This window comes from Tupaia chinensis, unplaced genomic scaffold, assembly GCF_000334495.1.
Source record: "Tupaia chinensis unplaced genomic scaffold, TupChi_1.0 Scaffold000257_1, whole genome shotgun sequence".
Classification (NCBI taxonomy): Eukaryota; Metazoa; Chordata; class Mammalia; order Scandentia; family Tupaiidae; genus Tupaia; species Tupaia belangeri.
Window position 1 is genome coordinate 2,352,040 of NW_006159737.1, and position 22,975 is coordinate 2,375,014.

Below are 22,975 nucleotides of genomic sequence, written 5' to 3' on the forward strand. Positions count from 1 at the left end.
TATTTTTTTTTTTTTTTTTAAAAAGAGGTCAGTACAAAGAGAAAATATTGGCTAAGGAGACTGTAAAGAAAAGCTTATTGAGGTAGGAGAAAAATGGGATAATGTAGGGTCCTGGAATCCAAATGAAGCAAGTGTTTTAAGGATGAGAATAGTCATTTATGTCAAGGCAAATCTGCTGATGAGTCAGTTAATGTGAAAACAGGAAACAGACCACTAGATTCAGCAAAACAACATAATTAAATATTTGAAAAATAGACTTTATAATTAAATGTACTATAACTAACAAAGTACTTTTTAAGAATTATTATCACAGTTTACAAACTTGATGTGAAGTATTATTTAACCTTAGCTTTTTTTTTTAATTTATAGAAAGGCTTTTCAACATGTAAACTATACACCTAAGAGAGAATCCAGGTGCTGTGATTGCCAAAGTTCATGTTTTTCAATGAAATCTCATTTGAGACAGAACTACAACTACCTTGATTTTAAAAATGTATTTCAAATTTAATTAGGAATTATATTCAACATGCCAGTTTTGCCTCACAAATAGTTATATTTGACAGTGTCATTCACAAACCAATAGCACCTTCTTCTACCCTCTGGTTAAGTGGGCTATAAATGAATACATCTGTCTCTGGCTAATGTTCCACCAATATACCAACTTTAATAAAGTACATGAATACAATGACCAGTAGGACATCTCTGCCTACAAATTGCATCTAGTTTATTGAAGAGAATAGTTAAGTGAAGAAATTATCATTATATGGATTAAGATATCCAAAACAAAGAGAAATATTCAATCGGTTAATATCTCAAGGAAATGACATGTTAGAATGATGGCTATCTGAATTAGTCCATAAAGGAAGGAAGAGATAACCAAAGCAAGAGAAGAGGGTCATGACAAGCTATGTTACAAGCAAGAGTCAAAGTGTTTCTGTATATGGGGAATTGCATGTACAGGAACAAGTGAGGTAGACTGCAAAGAGACTAAACTGGAGAGGTGAAACAGGACTAGGTAATGAAGGGTCTTCCCATGTTGAGGATATTGGATTTGCTCTTAGAAACCATGGATTCACCTAATGAGTATAAGAAAGCCAATCATGTGCTCAGATCACACTTTAGAAAACTGACTTTTACAGAGGTATGCGGAGGATTAGAGGAAAGACAGATCAGACAGTAGCCAGGAGGGAAAAGGTGAGGACTTTAAGGTACTAAGATGTAAATCAATAAAATTAGAAAAATATTGAAAATATAAGTAACATAGGTAATAGGACCTGGTGATTAATATGTATTGGCAGTGAAAAGCAACCATGGCTGACACTCAGGTTTTGACTTGAATAAGTGAGCGATTGAAAGTTTCATTCACCACAAAAGGAGATACAAGAGAAAGGACATGGTTAAACGTGGTGATGAGAAGATAAGTGTCCTTTTGGCGATGTTGAGTTTTTAGATATCTATGAGAAATTCAACAGGAATGTCTAGCTGGATATACTCAGAAGACTTTTCTATCTGGGTATAAAGATCTTTGTGTATTCAGCATTTATTCAACAAATGTGTATTCAGTGCTATTATGTATGTGCTATTGTTTTAGTCCCTTAGAAATAGAAGTTGAATCCTTAAGATTCAATCATTATATGTATAAAACAAGATGACTACAGACAGAACTCTGCAGAAAACCAGCATTTAAGAGGACAAAGAACAGTATATATATATATTTTTAGATATTTTTGCTATTGGATGAGTGCATGTGCCAGAGAGATAAAGAGAAACAGAGAGACAGAAAGTGAGAAGTCATTCTCCAGGGGGATGGCCATCCCACAATCCCTTCTCCTTCAGTCTCCACGCAGGATTTTGGGCATGCATGCACACACACTTGGCATGAGTTTGAAGTCACTAGACCTAGTATGTGAGCCACAGTCAACTATATGGGAGTCAAACGACATAACCATTACATCATCTGCTAACCCCTAGAAGAAAAATTCTCAAGGTAGACAAAAAGAAAAAATCAGAGACAAAAATAGAAACAGCCATAGAGAGCAATGAGACCGCTCATTTGATGCAAAGTGGTTGCATCTAGAAGATGTAATTCTAAGTAAAAATAAGTCAGACTATGAAAGACTATGTCCTTTTTCAATATATACCAAATATCTGCACTTTATCTCAGAAATGGGAAGATTTGAAGACACAGAAGTACAGAGGACAACTGTAGATACCAGGGACTGCATGGGGGTTGGGTAGAAGAGGGCCAGGAAATAAAAGTGTTTAACAGACACAGGAATGTAGGTGGATGGGGCAAATGGATTGTGCAACAGTGGGAGCAACTGAGTTAAAAAAAAAACAAAAAAAACAGGCCTCATCAATCAAACACACACACACACACACACACACACACATCTCAGATGTGGTGTGCTTTGTTGAAAGTAATGAATAGTTATTATCCTTGATTTTATTGCTGCACACTGCATGAATGCTTTGAAAATCCATGTTGTGTGTGCCCCACAAAGATATACAATAATCAAGTGTAAGACATTATAAAATAAAATAGAAAAAAAGAGAATTGGAGAATGAAATGGTTCAGGAGTCTGGAAATGATAGTAAATTAATGAATTGGAATACTTATACTGAGAGTAAGAGTTCAAAGAGCTAGGATAGATGGGGCCAGCAGGTGGTGTGGTAGTTAATGTGTGGGACTCCCGCATAGCCAGTCATGGTTGGAGTCCTGGACCCAGTGGCTTGAAAATCATGCTGGGCACATGTGTGTGGATACTCAGAATTCTGAGAAGAGAATGGAGGAGAAGGGATTGTGGCATGGCCACTCCACCCCAGTGGGTGATTTCTCAGGTTCCCTTTCTCTGTCTCTCTCTGTCTCTCTCCAGAAAGTACACATGCCTTGTGAAAAAAAAATAGTAACTTGAAAAGAAGTTGGGAACATAGTGTAGACAATTGGTATTTAGGAGCTTGGAGACTGTAACTTAGTCATTATCTCCCACACTCATTCGGTACAATTTACTGTGTGCCAGGACTGTGTAAGGCATCAGATATGCAATGGTTAACAGAGCAATTTCTTCCTTATCATGCAATGTGTAGTATAATTGGGACCACAGGTAATGAACAGGAAAGCAAACAGTATTTATGTAATGTGATTCATTATAAAGAAGACAAATAGGGCTCTATGATATGGAAAAACAGGGTTCTGCAATACAAAAAAAAATCATAGTAACTATTTAGAAAAGCCTTGTATTCTAAAATTGAAGGGGTACAAGGAGGAAAGACATGTCAGGCATTAATCTCTATATTCTCCTTTCCTATAACATTGTTTGGTGCACAGCAGATACTTTTCCAAGATTAGAGTAACTAATGCATAAAATAATAATAAGATTGACATAATTATTTATTTTCTGTTACCTATTCACTAAAATAATGTAAAGAGAAAAATATAAGCTTTAAAAAAGTAAATACTACATAAAATAAAATAGAGGTATCCACTTGCTTACCATTAATTTCAAGGGTAATTATTAATTTTTGCCTCTATTGAAACTGAAAATGCTATGCTATAGTAAAAATGCAGATATAATTTAAAATCATCATCAGAATTAATTTTCTTGTTCCTCTGTGGTTTCATAACATTATTTTGTTCTAACCCTTCAATTTTTTTTTTTTTACTAGACATTATTTGGCCTTTAAAGGGCATTTCCTTTCACAATACTCTCCTTTTAAAGAGTATTGCACTTTGGGGACCAGTAGGTGCTGTGGTGGTTAAGGCACTGGACATTCCCATATGGCCAACCATGGTTCAAGTCCTGGACCTGGTGGTTTGCTTTCTCACTTTCTCTCTCTCTCTCTCTTGTGTGTGTGTGTGTGTGTGTGTGTGTCTGGTCAAAAAAATAAGTAAATGAGTAAATAGAATTAAAAATATTTAAAAGAGAGTATTGCACTTCAGTTTAGACAAATATTTTCAAAAATCAATTCTCTGAAATATCAATCCCACGAGTTCTTCCATTCAAAGATTAAGTAAGATTTTTTTTATGATGAAATAAGTTTGAAAAAAGTACTATATCATATCTCATTCTTTGAATGTGATAATATATCTATTATTTAAAGATTCTGATAAGGTCTAAAGGAAAGAAAATAATATTATTTCAAAATTCTAATTGACCACATACACAAAATCATGTATATAACATATTTCAGAGTATTCTTTAGAGTATTCTTTGGGAAATGCTATTGCAGAGTATTGCTTAAATTGAATGTTTCATTAATCTCTGGATGGTGTTAACTGAAAATGGCTTGAAATGCCAAACTTCACTCATTTATAATAAATCAATTTGAAGGTAAAACCATTCAAAATATAAAGAAGTCACTCAAGTTATGACATAATTGATGGTGATGATGATATCGGCAGGTTGGACCTTGATTCAGGACTTTTCCAAATCACAGATACTACCATTCCACCGTAGGGGTCTAAATAGATTAACCTCTAGTTTAAATACGGAGAAATGAAAGCATAGGAAGCACTTGTTAAAGTGCCACTTAATAACCCCAAATCCTGGGTAATCTTTTTCCTGTTTATTTTTCCTTAATACTATTTCAAGGTAAGAATATAGACTGCATTTAAATTTATATTCTAATACATCTACATTTTCCTCAGCAAAATAGAAAGATTGTGTATTTGAAGGTCAGAGTCATGATCAGCATAATGTCTTTCTTGTGCAATGTTATTTTTCTCCCACCAACATAAATAATCGTGAGTTTAATTGTAACTTCAGGTGGCATCTGCTTATTTCAAAGATTTTCACCTACTGCTAATTGGAGTCATCTGTTTAGCAACATCAATAGAGAAATGGAATTTGCACAAAAGGATTGCTTTGAGAATGGTGATGATGGTGGGTATGAATCCAGCATGGTAAGTATTGCATTGGCTTCTTTTGGTTGATATTCTGAACTGACCATTTTTATGCAGAGCAAATAACCAAAATAGTAATGCACATCTAGGGGAGCGTTGGTATCACAGGATACTTCATGACTCTTTGTTTGCTTTACTCCACAAAAAGGAAAGTGATGTAAAGTATGCTTGAGTTGGAGGAGGAAAAAAGAAACAACTTTTCTTCACCACAGGCCTAATTACAGGCAAGTTGGAATAAGTGCACATCACTCTGTCATCTTTTATGCACCATAGGAGTCAAAGCTGGAAAAAGCCTTGAATCTCAACAGACAACACTGATAGACCTCAAAGTAGATTTCAGTTCTACTTTGTTTATTTAGCTGATTGCACATTCAAGACTTGTTCAAGAGCATTGCTTATCATCTGGGAGGATGTTACAAACCAAACATAAGGCATTACTGGCAAAATGCAAGTATGTGCAGAAAAATTCCAAGGTGGATATTTTCCTTTTTAAATCAACTGTTTTGAAGTGAAATAATCAATTAAAAAGTTTCATTTAAAAGATACGCAAAAAATAAAAAGCAAAAATGTAAAAACATACATCTAAGAATAAATTGCTTAGCCACAAAGGAAAGATAGCAGGAGAAGAAGAAAGGAACAAAGGATTTACACCACAACATAGAAAGCAATTATTCAAATGACAGCAATGTCATTACCTATCAATAATTATCTTGGATGTAAATGAATTACACTCTTCAATCAAAATACAAAGTGGTGGACTAGATTAAAATGACCAACCAACCAAAAACACAGGTCTGACTATATGCTGCCTACAAAAGACCCACATCACCTATAAGGACACACAGACTGAATATGAAAGAATGGAAAGACAGATGTTTTATGTAAATAGAGAACAAAAGAGAGCAAGAACAGCTGTTCTTATATCAGTTAAAATAGACTTTATGTTAAAAGCTACAAAAAAAAAGACAAAATAGGTCATTATATGATGATCAAGGGGTCAATTCAGCCAGAGGAGATAATAATTACAAATGCATATGTATCTGAACCAGAGCACATAATATATAAAGCAAATAATAAATCTGAAGGGATAGGTAGACTGCAATATAATAATAGTAACAGACTTCAATATCACACTTTCAGCAATATGTACATTATTCAGCTAGAAAAAAAAATCAGTAAGGAAACATTGGACTTAAACTGCACTCTTGATCAAATGAACCTAACAGATATACATAGAACAATGCATCTAACAGCATCAGAATACACACTTTTCTCAAATGCACACGGAATATTCTCCAGAATAGATCACATATTAGACCATAAAAGAATTTTTTAACAAACTTAAGAAAGTTAAAATCTTACCCTTTTTTTTTGATCAAGATGATATAAAAATAGAAATCAGTAACAGGAGAAACTTTGCAAACTTTATAAGCACATGGAAATTATATAACATATTCCCAAACAACCAATAAAAAATTAAAAAGGAAATTAAACATTTTTTGAGATAAACAAAATAGAAAAAATGTACCTAACCCTATGGACACAGAAATACAGTTCTAAGAGGTAAGATTATAACAAAAAAACACCTACATCAAAATGAATGCTACCTAATAAACAATTGAACATTGTACTTCAAGGAAGTACAACTTAAACCTAAATTAGTAGAAGGAAGGAAATAATAAAGATCACGGCAAAAATAAGTAAAACAATGAGTAGAAAAATAATATAAATGACTGACAGAAGAGTTGAATTTTTGAAAGATAACCCAGATTGACAAACTTAACTAATGAAGAGAGAAAGAACTCAAATCAGAAATTTAAAGAGACATTACAATTGCTACAATAGAAACACAAAGAATCATGAGATTATTATGAAAAATTATATGCCAAGAAATTGGTTTACCTAGAAGAAATGGATGCAATTTGATTCATGGAACTTACAAAAACTGAAGAAATAGAAAATCTTAACAGAACAGTTACAAGGAAGGAAAGTGAATCATTAATAAGTCGTCCATCAGGCTGGCCTTCTAACACAATGGTTACCTTCTGTGCATAGAGAGCTATATACCACAGGTTGTTTGTGGTTCTAATCCCAGCCCTGGAAGCTTGAAAAACATACTGAAACTTATGTTTGTGTGAGCTCGAAATTCTGATAGGATAATGATATAGAGCAAAAAGGATTTGAAGTATGACCACACCCCATTGAGACTGCTTCCTCACTTCCTTTCTCTCTTAGTCTCTCACCCTATATTTGTCTCTTTTTGGCAAGTGCACACTGGCCAAAAAAATGTCTCTCACTGAAGAAAAATCCAGATCCAGATGGTCTCATTCCTAAAATCTACTGAATGTTTAAGTAACTAATACCAATTATTCTAAAACTCTTTCAAAAAGCTGAAGAGTAGAGAATATTTCCACTCATTTTACAAGACCAACAATACACTGATACCAATGCCAGATGAAGACACTACAAAGAAAGAAAACTACAGACCAATAGTCTTAATGAATATAGATGCAAAATCTTCAATAAAATCACTACAAAAACAAATTCAGCAGTACATTAAAAAACTCATTCACCATGACCAAATGAAATTCATCCCAGAGATACAAGAATCCTTCAAATGTAAGTCAATGATCATAATATATCACAATAACAGAATTAAGAATTGAAACTATACAATTATTTCAATAGATGCAGAAAAAGTATTTGACAAAATTCAACATCTTTTTATAGTAAAAGCTTTTGCATATTAGGCCTAGAAGGAGGGTACCTCAAGGCAATATAGGCCGTGTATCACAAACCTATAGGTAACAGTATACTCAACAGCGAAAGTTTAAAGCTTTTCCTATGAGACCTAGAAAAAGACAAAGATTCCCACTCTCATCGTTTCTATTCGATATAGTACTAGAGGTCCTAGCAAGAGAATTTAAGCAAGAAAAAGAAATAAAATCATCCAAATTAGAAAGAAAGAAGTCAAATTATCTCTGGTTATAGATGACATAATTTTCTATAAGAAAAATCTAAAGATTCTACCCAAAAAACTGTTAGCACTAATAAATTGAGTGATGTTTCCAGATACAAAATTAACACACGGAGCAAGCAGGCAGTATGGTGATTAAGGTGCCGGATCCCACATAGCTGACTATATAGTTTGAGTCTTTGACCGAACAGCTTGAAAAACAAGCCAGGTGTTTTTGTGTGCATGTCCAAAATCCCAAAAGGAGAATGGAGGAGGGATTACATCATGGCCATCCTCCCTGGGGGAAGGGTTATTTCGCATTTTCTCTCTCTCCCTTTCTTCCTCTCTCTGGTGAGCACACATTCCCTATTTGAAAAAGCTTTAATAAAACAATATGCAAAGATCAGTAGCATTTTGATACACTAACAAGTAATTTTATAAAGTAATCAAGAAAACAGTCTCATTTACATTTGCTAAAAACAACTGAGGGATCGACAGGGCTGACAGGTGGCATGGTGGTTTGAGGTGCTGGATTCCCTCATGACTGACCACGGTTAGAGATTAGGCCTGGTAGCTTGTCTTCTCACTTTCCCCTCTCTTTCTCTTTTGCTCTCTCACTCTGTTCCTCCCTAGTGAAATTAAATAAATAAATAAGTAAATCAGTAAATAAATAAATGATGAAGCTAAAAATAAAATATTTTTAAAATTTTTTTTTAAAAAACCTGAAGGATTGAGACCAGCAGATGGCGTAGCAGTTACATGGCTGGAATCACACATGACTGACCACAGTTTGAGTCCCAGACCCAGTGGCTTGAAATTCATGCAAGGTGCATGGGTGTTTGCATTCCCAAGATTCTAGGAAGAGAATGGAGGAGAATGGATTATCACATGGCCATCCTTCTGGGGGATGATTTCTCACTTTCCCTCTCACTATCTCTGTCTCTCTCTCTCTCAAGTGAGCACATGCACCCTAAGTCAAAAACCTCTTTAAAAAATTGAGGGGCCAGTATATGGTGTAATGTTTGTGTCACTGGATTTCCATGTAGTCAACTGGCTGCGGTTCAAGTCCTGGATCCAGCAACTTAAAACTCATTCTGGGCGTGTGTGCCCAAAGCCCCAAGAGGAGAATGAAGGAGAAGTAATTGTAGTGTGGGCATCCTCCTGAGGGTTGATTTCTCACTTTCTGTCTCTCTGTTTCTCTGTCTTTCTGGCAAGCACATGTGTCCTATAACAAATATCTCTCTTTACACACACCAAGAAAAAAAAAAATCAAGGGATAAATTTAACTCTAAAGAAGACAAAAATAAATTGAAAGACATTCTGTGTTCATAGATTGGATGATATAATATTATGAAAATGTTCATACTCTTGAAAGAGATGTACAAATTAAATTCAATCCTTATTCAATACCAATAAAAAAAATAAATGTATATAGAGCCAAAAAAGACTCTGAAAAGCCAAAGCAATTTTGAGGAAAAAAATATCTGGAGGCATTATACTATCTGACTTCAAAATATACTACAAAGCTATAGTAAACAAAACAGCATATAAACAGACATAAAACCCAATGGAACAGAATAGAGAGACCAGAAATAAATCCATACTTTACAGTTAAGTAATCTTTGTCAAATGTGTTAAGAACACACAATGGTAAAAGGGCAGTCTTCAATAAATAGTGCTGAGAAAAATGAATATACACTAACAAAAGGATGAAATTAGACCCTTACTTCACATCATCTACAAAAATCATTTGGATAGATTCAATCCTCAAAATGTATTAAAGACTGAAAAGTAATAACCAAAGTTATAAAACTACTAGAAGAAAATATAGGGCAAAAGCTCCATGACATTGGTCTGGGCAATAACTGTTTGATTATGACTTCCAAAGTAAAGGCAACAAAATCACAAATGGGCCAGTGGATCAAACTAAATCATTTTGCACAGAAAAGGAAACAATCAATACAGTGAAGAGACAACCTAAAGAATGGGAGAAAATATTTACAAACTATATGTCTAAGAAGGAATTAATATTCAAAATATGTAAGAAATTCAAACTACTCAACAGCATAAAACAAATAATCTGATATAATATTGGATTAAAAATCTGAAAAGACATTTCTCAAAAGAAGACATACAAATTGTCACCAAGCATCTGAAAAATGCTCAACACTACTATCATCAGGAAAATGTAAATTAAGACTGCAAAGAGATATCATCTCACAGCTTTCAGAATGTCTGTTTCCAAAAAGACAAAAGATAAGTGTTGACAAAGATGTGGGGAAAGGAAACATTTGTACTCTGCTGATGAGAATGTAAATTTATACAGCTGTTTAGAAAACAATGTGGCGATTCTTCAAAAAATTAAAAATAGATGAGGTTGGCAGGTGGTGTGATGGTTAAGGCAATGGATTTGCACATGTCTGATCATGGTTCAAGTCCTGGACTTGGCAACTGGCTTTCTCATTTTCTGTCTCTCTCTGATCAAATTAATAACAATAATAATAAATAAAATAATTCTTTAAAAAGAACATTTTAAATTTAAAAACAAGGAAAAATAGAACCACTCTATGATCTACTACTATTGAGCATATATTTAAAGGAAATGATATGAGTCAAAGAAATATGCATCCCATATTTTTAGCAGCATAATTCACAATAACCAAGATATGAAGTTAAGATAACTGTTCATTAATGGTTGAATGGATAAAGAAACAGCGAATTATATACAAAATACAATACTATTAAAGTATTAAAAAAGAAAACACTGTTATTTGTGACAGTATGGATGAAGGTAAAAGACATTATGTTAAATAAAATAAACCAAGAACAGAAAGGTAAATATTGCATGATCTCACTCATATGTGGAAATCTAAAAAAAAAAAAAAATTAAGCCCATAAAAAGAGAATAGATAGGGTTCATTTTGTGTATGTGGTAGAGGTGGGGTTTGAAAAGACACTGGTCAAAACATACAAAATGTCAATTGAAAAGAGGAATAAATTCAAGAGGTCTCTTGTACAACATGGTGACTATAGTTACTAATATATTGTGTTCTTGAAAAATACTAAGAGAGTGAATGTAATGTAAAGTGTTTTCGCCATAAAACTGTGAGGTTCTCCTTATGTTAATTTGCTAGATTTAGTTATTCCATAATGTATCTATACTTCAAACCATCATGTCACACATGGTATATATATATACTTTTATCTATATTTTAAATTTTTTAAAGAAATTCTATCAATAGAATATGAAATCACTCATTTGACTGATTTTCCCCAATTGAAATGATAGCCTTTTAATTGGCTATCTGTGGTTTTATTCTACCTCTTGTTAAAAGCATGAACATAAGCTAAAGAAAATTTTTCATGTCATAATCATTTGCATAATGTCATTTTGCTTTAAAGCCTTAGGTGATTCTTCCTTTCTCATCTTTCTTTGAAAATAGGGAAACTGTATTGACTTCTTTTGAATAATTCATTCTAGAGAATAGCCACATCTGTGTTTATCATTTATGAAGTATATTGTTTTGCTAGATACAAAGAAAAAAATTCTTGACTCGGATGAGGCAAATTTAAAAAAAATTTGTTACATAAAAATTCTATGACATATATATATATTTCAGACATTTCACTCAAAATGAAATGGGCCTTCATACTCTACTTTCTAAAGAGGTGCTATGGAAATGTACCTCTTTTCCTTGGCCACCTGCTCACTAGTCCCACAGTAGGACAAAAGTTCTGTTCATTATGCCACTAAGTGGCTTTTCAACCTAAGACATTTTAGCTGTTGCAGAAACTTGATCTGATCCCAACTTTTTTGTTTTTAGGAGAAGATTTCATGTTTCAATATAAAAGTATTTCTAGTTTTCTTTTTATTGAGAATCATTTCTGGGTCAACCAGTGGTTTGGTGGTTAAGGCAGCTGGATCTCACACAGCCAACTGCACAGTTCAAGTTCCAGACAATAAGTCTGAAAACACACAAGACACTTAGGCTGTGTGTGCTCAAAATACCAAGAGGAGGATGAAGAAGGGACTGCAGTGGTGTGGTCATTCCTCAAGAAGTGGGAATGTGCTTTGTCACTCCCTCAATCCCACTCTGTCTCTCTCCAGCAGGTGTATACATCCTTTAGCAAATAAAAAAAAAAAAAAAAAAAAAAAAAACCTAATAATAATATTTTTTGTTTGAAGTGACTTTACAGTTTTATTTTGTTTTACATAAAGAAAATATTTGCCTTATATAAAGTTTGAAACTTATAATGTAGAATTGTTCTTGTAGATCTATTTTAAAAGAGAGTCAGAGAATTTCGTAAATATCTCTATATAGAAAAAAATATACTTCTGAATAAATTTTCTAGGGCTTCCTACTGTAAAGAGATCATGCTTTCTCCTAAGTGTGATTGTGAAAGTTGCAGACATAGTTTAAAATCCTGTAGCTTTAGGTGTGTTATTTTTAAGGGAGAACTACTCTATTTATGAGAAGGCAATGTAATGTATATACTTCTTGACAATTGGAAGGAGTGTCAGATTCAGGAGAGCATAAATAATAAAATGTACAGAAAATTATGAAACCTTATTTTAACTAATTATTTAAACCATTTTCTCCACTCATCATATGTTGAACTGGCATAGTGAAAAGTAGAAAGAGGATTTATAAATATTAATTTTTCTTCTGTCCTTCTTAGCACATATATTACTAAACAGAAATATAGCCAAAAGATAAAAGTAAATTTAAGAACCTTAAATCCAAAAGTTAATTGCATTTTACTCTTACTAATATTTGAAGTGGGACATCTGTAAGGAGAATTGGAAGCCTAAATATTAATGGAATATTACAAGCAGTTATGCCATATACCAATTTGCAGTATAGTTATAATTAATCATGTTTCTGTTTTTTTTTTTTTTTTAAAAAAAAAGGAAAAAAAGATTCTCATGGTTCCCTGGGAAACAAATCTCTTTAGAATTCTACTCTTGATTTCTACCTGACTTGGACACGGAGTTCATCATCTGGGAGGGATCTTAACCTTCAATGTTTTGAAAAACTTAATTTTCAACTCACCAACGATCCTCTTTTGTGATAATGCAGAGCTCATTAAGCTGGAGAGCGCAGCTCCACACTAAAGGCTCTCTCATTGCAGGCTGACGTTGGGGTTCATGAGCAGCACTGCCTTCTTATCTATGTGGCTTAGCAACACCTCTACTGCTGCCATGGTGATGCCCATCGTGGAGGCTGTGGCACAGCAGATCATCAGTGCTGAAGCAGAGGTCGAGGCCACTCAGATGACTTATTTCAGTGGATCTACCAACCATGGACTGGAAATTGATGGTATCAGTGTTGATAGGGCCACAGTGGGGGCTAGTCACTTGGGCAATAAACATAAACTCAAGAATGAAGGGTGATATTTTGAATGAACTCTCCATACACACATAATGCAAATTTAACCTTCATCTTTCTATAGTTCCCAGTATCTACACAAAGGAATTACATTACACAAATATTTTACCTTAGATTAATTGTCTAATGTATATTCTCTGGCAAAAGTGGGATAGATACCTTTCTATCCTCCAGCCAGTCTGATGGGATGATCTGTCATGTTTTTATCAGTAGACCTGCAGGTTAGTCTTTCCTGTCCTGAAATAACTTTCCTGTATAAAATATTGGGAATCTTTAATTCTTACATTCTATTTGGATACAGCTCAACTTTCACTGTGGTTATTTCTAGCTCTGATGAACTGCTCCAATGCAGTAGGAAAAAATATAGAAAGAATATTTGTGTTTATAAAATGCTTTATTAAGATGAATGTTATGTCAGCCCAAGATGAATTTGTTTATTTTCAGTTTCCAGTAATGCTTCCAACTTCTTGCACACACACATATACACATGCAAACCTAATGATAATCCTTTAGTTAAATTATTTGTCTTCTGTTTCATGTTTTGCAGAAAGTATTAATGGACATGAAACAAATGAGAGGAAAGGGAAAGCAAAACCAGTTCCAGGGTAAAGAATATTGATATTTTGATTAGAATTTTCCAAATTACACTTTAATAAAATTATAAACTGAGTCAATTTATTTTTCAGATACAGTACTGATGCAGGAAAATTTTCAAACAAGATGGATTTGGAAAAGGTACATTAAATTTGATTCTTTCTAAATAATTATACATGAAATTACATTAGAGCTGCAGTTCTCTACGTATGTAATTTAAACCTCTTTACTCGCTTTCTTGTCTACAAATTAGTTTGCTTGAGTAAGTCAAAATATGGTGTAATGGTTTGATAAGTCTTCATGGACTGACTGAAATAAAAATCCAGATAGACACCATTTTAGGCTCTTAAAATAAACATCCTTATTTTCACCTTTTATTAGAATCATGCTGATGGCTGTTATCCAATGTTGTATAAAGAAATATTATTCTAATTTTAGGATATTGTTTCACTTTCTTATTAAAATCTGGGTGACCTAATAGCCTGATTTTTCATCAGTGTCTTCATTCCTTTCAAGTTATGAACTTAGAGCAACTCCTATACACATAATTACAAGTTCAGTTAGTTATCTGTAGTGTCTCTGTTGCCACTAAAAATTCTGATGCAGAATTCTTGAGTCACTTCTGTCAAATACAGGCTGAGGAGTTGTTGTAGCCATTGTAGATATTAAAGGAAGAAAAGAGACCTTTTATAAATATCCCATACAGTTCGATTTTGCAGAATAAATCTATATGGAAATACTATAGTAGGTTGCACTGGGAGCAATATATTTCGTGACCACTGAAATATAATCCTACATAGAAATATTCCTACAGTCACCATGGTGTTGGGAATAAGAGAGAGGGTCATATGTTCCTTCCTCAGGCTATAATGCATTAGCAAGCAACTTAATGGGAAAAAAAAATATTGTTATTTATAGAAATTTTCAAGAAAAAAGCAAATTTCTATGTAAAAAGAGAACAAATACAAAGACAAACTTCAAGCCATTTAGTACAGTATATAGCAAGAGAATGAAGAGTGAAATTGCATATATATATATATATATATATTTCTTAAAACATTATCATCAATAAGATACAATTAATTCTTTTCTGTATTTTAATTTGACCAGAGAGGGACAGAGTGAGAGAGAGAAAAGTGAGAAAGGGAGCCACCAGGTCCAGTACTTGAACTGCAATCACCCATGTGGGAGTCCAGCAGCCTTAATCACATTATCTGCCAGCCCCAAGATACAATTCATTCTTTTAAAACACAGAAAATCCATAATATGCCAGGTATGTTACAGAATTATACATTAGAAAAGAGCATTAAAAATGGTTGTGAATGGGACCAGCAGGTGACATAATGGTTACGTCACTGGACTCCCACATAGACTACCATGGTCCAAGTCCCAGAGGCGGAGGCTTAAAACTCACTCCAGCCCATGTACCTGTGTGCCCAAAATTCTGAGAAGAGAATGGAGGAGAAAGGATCACTAAGTGGCCATCCTCCCAAGGGGTGATTTCTTATTCTCTGTCTCCCTGTCTCTCTGGCAAGCACACTCACCCTATAGCAAAAATCTCTCTAAAACAAAACAAAACAAAAACTGTTGAGAAAATTGGCAAGTCTAAATAGAAAAAAAAAATGTATGTATATAATTAAAATAAGCTTCTTGTGGTCATCTTTAGAAACCTAATTTTCTGGCATTATATCTAAATTTTGGATCAAAGGCTTTCAAATTGATTTGATATCAACACTTCTACAATTTGAAGAATACTGTCCTAGGCACAATAGGAAGGCCTTCTGATGAAAAGATCTGCTTCTTACTATAGTCAGCCTAGTGTCTAGTAGAGAAAATGGACTTTATGAAATATATCTGACATAAGTACTGCAATAAAGTTATGGACAGTGGCCAAGCCTTCCAGAAGCAGCAGCAATCAGCTTGATTTGAGTGTACTGTAGGAAGGGAGCGTGAGATAAAGGCATTTGTGTTTGAAAAGATGATAGCAAATGCAAGCAGAGTAGAAACTCTTTAAGTACAGGGACATGTCTACTTTGTCACCATCGTGGAACCTAGAATACTCCCACGCCTGACACAGAGTAGGAACTCAATAGATATGTATCTGTATCAGTTAATTAATGAATGAATGCAAGAAGGGAGAAAGGGAAGATGGATTCTAATCAAAGAGGACAACTAATTCAAAGATCCCCATATGTAATAAGCAGAGTTTTTTCAGGACGCCTCCTCAAGGTGGGTGCTAGAGATGAACTGTTGTGGTGAATGAAATGATCAAATATGTTGGGCCAGTTCGAAATAACTCTTTCTGAGTCAAAGGAGTTTAGTTTGTCATATGGGAAATAGAAGGTCTTGAAGCTGGGAGACGGCATGGTGAATTCTGCCTTTGAGAAGCTTGTTGTGAAAACAACATGAAGGGCAAAATGATATGGACATAACTGAGTTTTTTGGTTAACCAGATGCCAGGGATGAGAGAGAAAACATTAGGACATGACACCACTGCTCTAAACTAGGCAAGGGTAGATTGTGGTGCTATTGATTGTGATGAAGAATGCATAGGAATAACGTTTTAAAACAGAAAAGTGAGATAATTTTAGTGTACTTCAGGTAATAAAAATGAATATTGGTACTTAGAGGAAAGGAAGTCCTTTGAATGCCAAGACTATGGTCTTTCTAGGACTGAATGAAAAAAAAAAACCTTTAAAAAAATAAAAATTGTAGGACTACTTTTTGTTATAGAAAAGTGTTCTTTATAGAGATTGTATGAAAATATTATTTACAAATTTTGCATTTTAGATATGTTTTGAGTTTTAACAATTCTCTTTTCAGGAATAAATATAGTGTGTGTTGCAATTAAAATAAATTACACCTTTTCTTTGCTAGGTTTATACTAGAAAATTTAGAACAAACTGATTACACTGAAGACTGTGTGTACTTTATCGAGCTATAAAATGGAAGAAATATTTACATTCATACTGTTTTGTTATTCTGCTTTCTTCTTAAAGTGGCAATAGTATTCTGTTAAATTAAAATCAGTTCTGTGTAGTTTGACTCTGAATCAGATGCACAAGTCAAAAAAATTCAAGTACTATTCTTTTGAGGTTGGAAGAATGGTCTAAAGTACATTTCAAAGGATAGAAAGAAAAATCAAAGATTTAGATTTCTTTTTGTTATTTGCACTATTTCATCATGTTCTTAAAACGAAATTAGAATTGATTCCTAGTGAAACTTAGTAGTACGATTAGATCAACCCAAGATGATCAATAAGCTTCCTTTTTTTCTATATATAGATTTCTTCACAAAGATAATAATATGCACACTGATATACATGAAACTTAATGTATAGTAAGCAGAAAGTCTCTAAAAGTAGAAGAAAATTACAAATCACCTTCTGGGGCCAGGAGGTGGTGTAATAGTTAAGGCACTGGACTTCTATATAGTCAGCCATGCTATGATCCTGGGCTCAGCATCTTGAAACATACTGGGCACACATGCATGTGTGCCAAGTCCCAAAAGGAGAATGGAGGAGAGGGAATTGCAGCATGGCCATCCCCCCTTGGGGGCAATTTTTCTGCTTTCTGTCTCTCTCTCTCTCTGTTTTTGGTGAGCACATACTCCCTGTAACAAAAATCTCTCTCTTAGAAAAAAATTGCCTCCAAAGAAATTGTAAATGTACTGATTATCATAATATTGGTTTAAAATTAGACATATAATGTATGTAATGTATTTAACATTGGTTCAAATATTATCTTCTCAGTGAGGCTTACCCCAACCTCCCTATATACTGCAACCACTATATCCCACATCCTTCCTCCTGACCCTACCCTACTTTTTCCAAAGCATGTATTACTTTCTTAAAAACTATATCATTTGCTTAATTTTTATTTGTTTTGCTTATTTTCCATATAAAACCCACAGGAGCAGAAATTTTTGTTCCTTTTCTTTCTATATCAAATATCTAGAACAGTGACTGCCAGAGGCTAATAAAAATACTTTCTGATGGGACCAGCAGTTAGCATAATGACTGCGTCACTGGACTCCCATGTAGTTGATTGTGGTCGAGTCCTGGACCCGGTGGCTTAAACTTACGCCAGGCTTATGTGCATGCATGCCCAAGATCCCAAGAGGAAAATGGAGGAGAAGGGATTGCGGCATTGCCATCCCCCTGGGGAGTGATTTCTCACTTTCTGTCTCTCTGTCTCTGTCTTTCTGGCAAGCACATGTGGCCCTAGAGCAAAAACCTCTCCAAAAAAAAAAAAATGCTGAGTAAATGAATAATCTTAGTAATATTTTCTCCAATAATTAAAACTAGATCAAAATAATGCATCCTCTATATAAACTACAACAAGAAGCAAATGAATAAACATTTAGAGATAAAACTATGGATTAGGTTAATTTTATTGTGTTCTTAGGTAGCTAACTGCTGCCATAACAAAATACCACAGTGGCTTAAATAACAAGTACTTCTTTTCTCATAGTTCTAGAGGAAAGACGTTCAAAGTCAAGGTGCTCTCAGGGTTGGTTTCTGGTGAAGTCTCTTTGTCTAGTTAAGAGATTTATTCCTTCCTACTGGTCCACACATGGCCTTTCCTCTGTGCACTTGTCTTATATAGAAAAATCTCTAGTCTTTTTTCTTTAATTTTTTTTCCTTTTTTTTTTTTTTTCCATAGGACACATGTGCTCACTGGAGAGAGAGATATAAAGGCAGAGAAATGGAAAGTTAGAAATCACTCCCCAGTGTGGATGGCCATACCATAATCTCTTTTTCTCCATTCTCCTCTTGAGATTTTGGACATGCACACACATGCCCGAGCGATTTTCAAGCCTGTGGGTCTGGGACTCGCACCGTGGTTAAGTCATGTGGGAGTCCAGCACCTTAATCCCTATGCTGCCTTTTGGTTCCTGGTCTCTTTTTTAAAAAATGAGGATGCCAGTTCCTATTGGATTAGTGGTCTACCATGAGGCCTGAATCAACCATAAGGTCCTATCTCTAAACGTAGTCAAGTTGGGGGTTAAGACCTCAACACATAAGTGTTGGGGGAACAGAATTCAGTCCTAGATAATATTATACTTAGTATATACCAATCTAAAAGTAATACATATTTTTCTTAGTAGAAATTTAGCATATTTTAACTGAGACTATTCCTTTCTATTTACATGCTACTGTTGCACAATTTTTTAGTTCTAGTCTGTTGCTCTCTTGTAAACCAAATAAGCTTATTTTTGGAATCAATGAGTTGTATTATGTTCCTATTTGTTAATATCTTTGGTCAATGTTGTTTCTTGCTTCTAAGTGTCCCATTTACATAAATATGAGGGAATTTCAAAAAGTTTGTGAAAAAATTACAATTAAAGTATGACTTTATTTTGTTGCAAAAATGTTTTGAAATTCATGTGTGGTATTTTCATAATATACATTTTGCAGGAACTTGCTGAAGACCCTCTCATGTATCTTTTCAATGCATTAGAGGGCATTTTGGTGTCAAACTCTCAGGTTTTGCTTAATTAGAAGGTTCTTTATAAATCTTGAACTATATTGTCATGATTACAGAATGCTAGATTGACCCTTTTTTCCTTTATACTTTGGGGATATATTCCTACTGTCTTTTGCCTTCCCGTTTTCCTGTGAGAAATTAAGTAGTTATCAATCATATTAACTGGAATTAGTCAGAAACCTTTGTCATCAATCTTTTCTCAGTTGTCTTAAAGACATATGTGGGTCCATGTGTATGTTTTGTAAAGTTTCACTTTTATTTATCTAAGTGTATATTTCTCCTAAATCAGTAATATTTTTTTTCCAACAGTTCTTGAGAATTCTTAGCCATGTTTCTCCATATCCAGTTCTGTTGTTCTAGTTCTCTTTATCTTATCAGTTGGGTCTCCAATTAAATATGTGAAACTTTCTCACTTTACCTTCTAAACTTCTTAATGCCTCTTTTGACTTTTCTTCTCTGGTATTGCTGAACTGCCTTATTAAGAATAACTTCGGATTTTTCTTCTAATTCATTAATTTTCCCTTCAATTCAACCATGTCTATTTTGTTGTTTGATTTATCCATTTTTTAAAAATTTCAGTTATTTAAATTTTAATTTCTATAAATTCATTTGCCTTTTCTAAGATTTGCTTGGTAAATATTATAATTTTCTCTGAATTCATGTTTTCCATTTCTTCTGTAATTTTAATAGTAAATAATTTAGCTGCTATTCAATGTCTAATAGCTCAAGTGTCTGAAGTCCTTATAGGTCTCTTTCATTGATTTATTTTTGTTTTCTGATGGTTCTCATTTTGTTGACTTGTTTTCTTGTATGCTTTGTGCTCTTAAACATTGAGGTGTTACTTTTCCTTAAAATTTTTATGGATATTCTTTAAGTCTTGGGTTGCAGCTGCCTCTAAGAGTTTTCAATTATATTACTCTTTTTCTTTTAACAGATAACTAACACCAATTTATGCTTTAAAAATTGTTCATGGTTAGGAGTGTTTTCCCTTCAGTCAACCTGACATTTTCTTACTCTATACTTCAGTAGAAGATAACGATTTTCATATATGATCCCCTGAATAAAGTTGGCCTTGGGCATTTTATTCCATTTCAAGTTTCCCTCTCCACAGGTTAAACTGAAATCCTCTGGTCAAAAACTGCTTTTTCACTCACTTAACTTAATATGCCCACTTGTATTTTATTTGAGGTCAATGCAGGTTCATTTCTTTAATTAACTTTGTGATGCATTTTAGAAGATTATTTTGAATATTTTAAACAGTATTTTGTTTAGCAAGGAAGCTGATTTGTCATACTGCTGCATAGATAAATATGCTATGTTATCTATGCAGTATTTCATTTTTGCCACTATAGAAAGAACAGGACTTTCTCCCATGACACACATTTTTTTTTACTCTTCAGTACAGAATTATAAAAGAAACTCTAAATATTTAATGTTTATGATAATAAACTTTTATGTGTAAATCCTGGATTTAATCATTATTTTCAATCTTGCTTTAAAAATTGAGTTTTAAGAAGAATCTTTGTGGCCTGAATGCTAACTCATAAATGTCTTTCTATTTACCGTAGTAATACTATATAAACTAATATACCAATTAAAAATATCTAAGCTAGTCAACCACAGAAGATAGAAATGTTACTTCAAGGAGTCTTATTGATAACTTGAATTATATGGCACATTATGGGAAGGCTGGCTTAATGAAAACTAAATAACATTATCTGCTATCTACTTACCTGAGTACACACGAACTCAATAGGTAAACGAAGAACTCAGTACCACTGTCCCAATACCTCTGTACACTATGGAGCTTCCACTCCTTCCTCTCCTTGGTATTTACATCATCCACCAGCGTCTGGGCCAGTAGGCACCAAGGTTAATCTATGCAGTAATTATTAGTAAAGATTAATTGATTTCCATTTTTTACTGTAAGAAGATAAATACAGCATCTTCCATTAAGATGTCAGTTTGGATAAACCCATTTACCTCCTCTGTATACTGAACAGTCAATAAAAGGAAAATGAACTTTCTAAAGTCATATTCACAGTTATGGAAATTTCAAGAGAAGAGATGATGACAAAATGATTTTGGAAGTTGGAGACTAAAAAAGTATAACATGATTCGGTTAATCCATTGAAGTTGAATTCTAAATTGGAAGTGAGGAAAGCCAATAAACAATCCAATTCACTCAGCAGCAGCCTTCAAAGTGCTTACAATGCTGAACAGTGGAGGTAAGAAAAAATTGCTTATGAAACACTTAAATCTCCAAATTTCTTGGCCAACTCCACATAGCTATAAATGCTTCTCTCTCAACAAACAGAAACATAATCTCTAGACATGGTAACAGAAAAGGAAGGTAAGAGAACCAGTCACAGTTCCAGGGTGGTGGGTGAAAATAGGGACACTGAGGCAAAGTTGGAATGCTTTATATTGAGAATCCTGTTTTCTGTTGCCAGTCCTGGTAGCCAGGCCTACACCCTCCAGGTGTCAACAGGCAGAAGACCAGAAGATTCTGCCCAAGAGAAGGCAATAGGCACAAGAGAAAAAAAATGAAAACACATTGACATTAGAATTTTCAGGAAAACAAAAATTAAGTCAAATACCACAGTGAGGCCAACAAGAAATCCCAAAACACAAATGCAGAGTTTCTAAGCAGCTCTTCACTGTCTTAAAAATGAGCAGAACACCAATACTTCCTGGATATCTGAAGAAAGCCTCAGGCATGAAAGAGAGTGGGAAACAAACAAAAAGGAAACAGCAACTTGCAGGATATAGTCTATGCAAAAAGATGAATACATGAGAAAAGAAAATGTCAGTAACATATTTCGAGAGCTAAACAAAAAATTTACATTCATGAAACTGAAAGCATTCTGTAAAAGAAAAACCAGATAAGCTATAAAATATGTAAATATAAAATAAATGATAAATAAATAAAGTGTACATGTAAAATATAATGATACAAAATGCATTCTACATGGAAATTTAAGGAGACAAAGGCAGGGAGAAATAAGATAAAGAATATAATAGGAGTTTTAGGAAAAATATGAAAGAAATAGAACACACTTTGAAAATTCAATAAAAGTTTTACAATGGAAGAATACAATTTTTATGATTAAAAAGGTCTACTAGGTAGTACAGTGGATAAAACAGATCCACATAGAGACGATTTATTTTGAAATTTTTGAAATTGAAAACACTGTGGGTAAAGAGAAGACCCTAAAGGCTTTCAAAAGAGATAAAAACTAATTCCTTTAAAAGATCAAAAATGTGAGTGGCTAGGGCCTGACAGTGGTGCAGCTGTGAAACATGATGTTTTGTGAGGGTGACTTGCACAAGAAGATCCTGGTCTGTGTCCAGAAACCTCACCGAGTACTCAGGGCACACGTGACTTCAATCTTAGCCTGGCTGAGGGTGGGGGTGGATAGTGGCACCCCCCTGAAGAGGGTACTTCTCTCTCTCTACCTTTCTCTTTCTCTCTTTTCTCTCTCTCTCTCTGTCACTTATTCAAGAAACTAACTTTAAAAATACAAATGTAAATTAATGAATGCTTCTTCACAGCAACACTAAGTTTTCTAGCAACATCAGAAACGTAGACAATAGGGAAAAAATGTGCTCAAAATTCTGAGTACTATTCATTCTCAACCTA

General features: G+C 33.9%; 1 protein-coding gene across 1 annotated transcript in view; it reads left to right on the forward strand.

Annotated features, from left to right (window-relative positions):
* SLC13A1 (solute carrier family 13 member 1) overlaps positions 1-22,975 on the forward strand; it is a 90,186-nt gene that overhangs the window by 26,283 nt on the left and 40,928 nt on the right. Inside the window, exons 3-6 of the mRNA XM_006149209.1 lie at positions 4,767-4,903; positions 12,993-13,180; positions 13,797-13,854; positions 13,936-13,984. Of these exons, the coding sequence (XP_006149271.1) occupies positions 4,767-4,903; positions 12,993-13,180; positions 13,797-13,854; positions 13,936-13,984 (432 nt within the window). The remainder of the gene's footprint in view (positions 1-4,766; positions 4,904-12,992; positions 13,181-13,796; positions 13,855-13,935; positions 13,985-22,975) is intronic.